At 34.8% G+C, this 2,328-nt stretch overlaps 1 protein-coding gene across 1 annotated transcript in view; it reads left to right on the top strand.

The window, feature by feature from the left end:
- The first annotated feature begins 1,227 nt into the window (after positions 1 to 1,227).
- The window catches only part of LOC753410 (E3 ubiquitin-protein ligase MIB1), an 11,643-nt gene continuing 10,542 nt past the window's right edge, over positions 1,228 to 2,328 (top strand). The window contains exon 1 of the mRNA XM_030982797.1: positions 1,228 to 1,361. Within this exon, the coding sequence (XP_030838657.1) occupies positions 1,233 to 1,361 (129 nt within the window). The 5' untranslated portion in view covers positions 1,228 to 1,232. The remainder of the gene's footprint in view (positions 1,362 to 2,328) is intronic.

The following is a 2,328-nucleotide window of genomic DNA, read 5'->3' as shown; positions in this document are numbered from 1 at the left end:
GTTATGAAATGTTAAGTCAACTCGAAGTTAGAAACTGAGGCAGATCTCAAGGTTAGCTCCATAACTCCATTGATCTACATTTGCCACACTCAACCCAGGTGATGTAAATGGTTACCTGACAGGAATTAATTCCTTGAAATGCTAGAGCCCCGTAATGGCAGCTCAGCTAATGCCAGGGTAATAATCTCCAAGTTGGGAAGCGCTTAGAGACTAAATTGTAATTCGTGTATGTAAAAGCTGAGTATTATAACGATGAACAGTTATAACTCATAGTTATGTGCTGTTTGGATGCATGCAATAAACTTCGAGTTCATGCCACGTTTTCCCTGGCTTTCATTGTAGTTAACTTTGAATACCCATTGTTTCAAGGTCCCATGTGAACTCTCCTCGTCGTTGTTAGTAGATAGTTGTTTGTAACTTTGAGGTTTGCACAATTAAAGTTAAAAACTCCAGCACTGCCGTATGAACATAGCTATTGTCTAATAAGCTGAATGGAGTTTTGATTTCAACCAAATAGGAATCTGTGTTGAGAAGATTAGAGTTCCCTGGTGTATTAATTAAAACACAGGACGTTGTCTAATAACAATCATTTTTCTTCGTTTGAAAAAACTCATTTTTTTCCAGGATAGCTTCTCCCGACGGACTGGCTAAATTGCTCTTTTGTCTTGAATTGTTTGTCAAAAGTTGTTTGTTTAACATTTTCTTGATAATAAGTGATGTGATGAGACAAGTCCATGGTATCTATTCGTATGGAGTCTCATACATATTCTTATGGAGTTATGAATGTATAATGAATCACGTTGAAATCTAAAATCTAAATCTAAATTTCTCCTTCAACTCTTTCATGTTAGGTGCTCCAAAATATTCTATTTGTCTTTTCTTTCTCTTTCTCACCTCTCCCCTTTCTTCTCTTTCTCATTCCAACCTCTTCTCTTTTTTTTTGTATTGCTTTTTAAACATAATGTACATAGAAATTAAATGGCAATGCATTGTTTGATGTGATTAGTATACATGTACATATATCCAAGTATATGTACCTTGTAAGTTTTATTGCTTTTGTAATTCAACTTAATATTGTGTTAACCTTGATAAGGGGCCTTCTTTACAAGCACAAGTTGCTTCTTAGAGGTCCTGGCTTATTACGTATTATGTAATTATGATTTGTAATCGTTTATGATGCCAATTAAATTGAATTAAATTATTATTCTTTTTCTAAACGCCTCCACAGTGCCATGAGAATATTGCTCTCAAGACTGCCTCGCCCCTGGATCGTAGATGAAAAGAAAGATGATGGTTATACCGCCCTCCATCTCGCCGCCCTCAACAACCATGTGGAGGTCGCAGAGCTTCTTGTCAACCAGGTATGTGTACTTGCTTATTGCCAGTTGGTCTACAGCCGATTCATCTATTCCCATGTGGTCTACACCCAGCCTGTTTCCTATCCACATGATCTATTAATCATTTAATCATAGATCATAATCATCAAATGAATATAAGACCTTATGGATGGTGGACGAAATAGGCATTAGGCAAACTTGGAATTAGACTAAATGAGCAATAGACCAAATGGGTAGTAGACCTATTGGAGATTTGACCATATATGGTTATTAGACCGAATGATAAGTGGACAAAATGATTATTAGACCATGTGAAAAGTAGACGAGCTGGGTGTAGACCATATGGGATTAGACTAATTGGGAAGTGGACGAACTGGTTGAAGACCAAACAGCAATTCACCTGTGTACTGTGTGTGAGCTTGCTTTCTTTGATGTAGCCCACTTTTAAAAAAAAAACATGCAGGAAATTTGAGGTCCTTGCATTTTAAGCTTGTGGGAATGAGATAACTCGGTATATAATCATTGAGTGTATGTATAAAATCCAAGCAAAATATTGATTTGAGGTATAACTGTTATATTTTCACCAATTATCACTGTATAGTTTGTTTTTGTAAATATATGTGTGAATTGTGAATTCATTATATGTAACTCATCATTATTATCACTACAGTGTATTCTAAAATTCTAAATATTATAAGCTCTGATTATTAATTTAGGTAGAAAACAACTTTGGGGTTGAGAGCTACATGTGCATGCTATTTCTATGTTTTTTTTTAAATTTTGTTTTGTGCTATTTCAAATCATTGATTTAGCCTTTATTTTCTTCCTTTGACAGTACTCTAAACCTCAACATTCAGAGAAGATTTTTAACAAAAACAAATTTTACCCTAAATACCCCCTTTTTAGTTTTCATTTGAAAGAAGAAAAAATGATGAAAAGAGATTATTGGTTTACCCATAGGAATTGCTTGGTTATAATGTATCCACAACTG

Source organism: Strongylocentrotus purpuratus, unplaced genomic scaffold (assembly GCF_000002235.5).
Source record: "Strongylocentrotus purpuratus isolate Spur 01 unplaced genomic scaffold, Spur_5.0 spur5_scaffold_13, whole genome shotgun sequence".
NCBI classification, from domain to species: domain Eukaryota; kingdom Metazoa; phylum Echinodermata; class Echinoidea; order Camarodonta; family Strongylocentrotidae; genus Strongylocentrotus; species Strongylocentrotus purpuratus.
This window is presented reverse-complemented; position numbering and strand designations above follow the sequence as displayed.